This window comes from Merops nubicus, unplaced genomic scaffold (assembly GCF_000691845.1).
Source record: "Merops nubicus isolate BGI_N331 unplaced genomic scaffold, ASM69184v1 scaffold24036, whole genome shotgun sequence".
In the NCBI taxonomy this organism is placed as follows: domain Eukaryota; kingdom Metazoa; phylum Chordata; class Aves; order Coraciiformes; family Meropidae; genus Merops; species Merops nubicus.
The window spans coordinates 1-3,271 of NW_008617264.1; the positions used below are offsets into that span (position 1 = coordinate 1).

A 3,271-nucleotide genomic window follows, 5' to 3' on the forward strand; every position below is an offset into this window, starting at 1 on the left:
CTTTTTCCTAAAGAGCAGTCGAACGAGTTTGTTTAGAAACTGGGTTTCGGCTCTGGAAGCTTTCGTGCAGAAAGAGCTTGTAGCTTTAGCAAACTGAAGCAAGGATTTATTAGTTGCTGGCTTCCCCCTCCTTCCCCGTAATAGGAAACATTGCCTTAAAATTCCGCGGGTTTCTAGGCATTTTGCCCTCGCTTTTGCACTTTTGCATTTCCCCTGGATGGCTCCAGTGTGGAATAAGCCAAGGAAGGAGGTGGGAGGAAGAGAGAGAAAAGAGGGGAGAAATAAAAAAATTCCAAACAACAAAACAAAAGAGAAGAAGGAAGCACCGGCTTCTGTTGCGTGAATTAGAGCATCGCAAATTATACGGGGGGGGCTGTGGGGGGAGGAATGGCGAGCCCGTGGATCTGCCTTGCTAAACCCCAGAGGCCCCCGGGTCTAGATATACGTACGTGCACAGCTATATATGTATGTGTATACGGCCAGGGTCGGCTGTTACCCAAGAGCCTGCAAAGGACTGTGGTGGTGGTGGCGGTTCCTGACTAACTGTCGTCTCGCATCTCCCTCCCTCCCTCTCCCCCCGTTTCCAAAGGTTTGGTTCAAGAACCGCAGAGCCAAATGGAGAAAGAGAGAAAGGAACCAGCAAGCCGAGCTTTGCAAAAATGGCTTCGGTCCACAGTTTAACGGCCTCATGCAGCCCTATGATGACATGTACCCCGGCTACTCGTACAACAACTGGGCAGCCAAGGGCCTGACCTCCGCTTCCCTCTCCACCAAAAGCTTTCCTTTCTTCAACTCCATGAATGTCAACCCTCTGTCTTCTCAGAGCATGTTCTCCCCTCCAAACTCCATCTCCTCCATGAGTATGTCTTCAAGCATGGTACCCTCTGCAGTCACTGGGGTCCCCGGCTCCAGCCTCAACAGCCTGAATAACTTGAACAACTTGAGCAATCCCTCCCTGAATTCTGCAGTGCCAACGCCAGCCTGTCCTTATGCTCCTCCAACACCTCCGTATGTTTATAGGGACACATGTAACTCGAGCTTGGCGAGTCTGAGACTTAAGGCCAAGCAGCACTCCAGTTTTGGCTATGCCAGTGTGCAGAACCCCGCTTCCAACCTGAGCGCTTGCCAGTACGCGGTGGACAGACCCGTGTGAGACACCCAAGTAGGAAACACTGCATGGGAATACCTCCCCATTTCCCGCAGAGACTGAGAATTACACTAGAAAGTAATGGGCACTAGACAGAAAGAGACAGGAGGAAAAATCAGACAGAGTTGGGGGGAAGAGGGGGGGAAGAGAAAGAGAGAAGAAAAACCGAGGAAACCACTGAAATAAGATAGTTCCTTTGTTTTCAAAGGACCTCCTACAGATTATGAGATCTTTCTTTCACTAAGAGTATTTCAACAGTTACAAGGACATATATATATATATATATATATATGGACAAATGTTTGACTGGATATGATATGACATTTTAATGTTACTATAAGCTTGTTATTTTTTAAGTTTAGCATTGTTAACATAAAAATGACTGAAAGGATGTATATATATCGAAATGTCAAATTAATTTTATAAAAGCAGTTGTTAGTAATATCACAACAGTGTTTTTAAAAGGTTAGGCTTTAAAATAAAGCATGTTACACAGAAGCGATTAGGATTTTTTCGCTTGCGAGCAAGGGAATGTATATACTAAATGCGACACTGTATGTTTCTAACATATAATTATTAAAAAAAAACATTGTGTGAATATCAGTTTTAGAATAGTACCTCTGGTGGATGCAATGATGTTTCTGATATTGCAATGTAAAACATGCCCTGTGTATAACATTTCGTACAATATTATTGTTTTACTTTTCAGCAAACATGAAAAAAAAATGTGTTTTATTTCATGGGAGTAAAATATACAGCATACAGATTTGTCTGGATTTTTATTTACTAAGTCAAACTGCGCAGCGATAACTGGTCTGCAGTGATTGATCATTGACAGTGGATCTCGTTGTCTGGAAACACAGGGCAATACTTTTTATTGCAATACAAATAAATGCTGGTGCTTTTTTTTTTTCCTTTCCCCACGTAAAAAAAAAAAAAAAAAAAAAAAATCCCTCTCGCTAACGTTGCATGCTGGAGAAACGGGAGACTTGGACACGCTGCCTTCTGTGCAGCGGGATCCCTTTATTCCCCCGCGCAACCCCAGGAAAATGGATTATTTGACATCGCTGGCCTCGAGAATTACCAGGCACAAAGTTGCTGTATTTCGAGCATAAATTTCCCCCGCTGTGAAGGAAGCTTTTATTACATTAAAGAAAAGGGGGTGGGGAAAAAGAACAGAAAAAAAGGGAAAGAAAAGCCGTTTGCAAACAAACTGCTCCTGTTCAAAATAATCTGTCCCCTCTGCCGCCCCTTGCGCTCACCTTCTCCCTTCAGCGGGGAGATCCTTCATGTAATATTACATTTCTATTTCCAAATCCCCCTTTCAGACATGAAGAGAAACAAAGAGCAGCCCAAATAACCGCAACCCCGCGGCGCGCGGGGGGTGAGAGGTTAGCCCCGAGTTTCCTGCGACTTCGTGCTGCAACACGTCGTTGAAGGGAAAGGTCGTGCTCTCGTGTGTTTTGTTTTAAATAATATCGACCCATTCATTCTCAACCTGCTTGTTCGTGAAATTATACAGGATTATAACTTTGCCATCGCCGGACAATTGAAACAAATCAAGATGAATTGCTGCTCGGCCCTCCCATCGGCTCACACCCCAGGCGGGCAAGGAGGGGCTGGCGGGAGGGGAGGGCGGCGACAGGACCCAGCGGGAATATCGATATACGAAGAAATTCCGCAGACGCGTAAACTGGAGAGGTCAGGAAGGAAAGGAGGAAACTCACCGCGGTGGGGGGCGAGCTTGCCCCTTGCGCGGCCATTGCGCGCTCCTTGCGCGCTTTAGTGAGGCCAGGAGGAGCCGCCGCAGGAGTCCGGGGGTGGGTGAGGTCTCCGGGAGAGCGTAAATTGTGCTTTCCTGGATCCCTCGCCCATCCCTGGGCTCCCCAGCAGGGCGGGCGGACACCGCGGAGGGGAGTCCTCACCCCCCCACGCCCCAAGAGGAACAGAGAAGAAAGGAGAAGTCAGCGCCCTGCGCTTTCCCACCGGGAAAATACCCCACCCGAAAGCAGAGTCCCCTCCGTGTTCCCATTTACAACATGGGCAGACCTCAGCCCTCACTTGCACCCTCCTAATTTTTATTTTTTTTTCTCTTAATCTATTCCCCTCCCCCCTCTTTTTTTT

The 3,271-nt window shown here is 47.0% G+C and overlaps 1 protein-coding gene across 1 annotated transcript; it reads left to right on the top strand.

Annotated features, from left to right (window-relative positions):
- Positions 1-589: 589 nt before the first annotated feature.
- Positions 590-1,162, top strand: LOC103775633 (pituitary homeobox 2; the record flags this gene model as incomplete). Its single annotated transcript, XM_008943102.1, has 1 exon — positions 590-1,162. A coding segment is annotated over one exon (564 nt), but the record flags the coding sequence as incomplete, so codon positions are not given.
- Between the last annotated feature and the right edge of the window lie 2,109 nt (positions 1,163-3,271).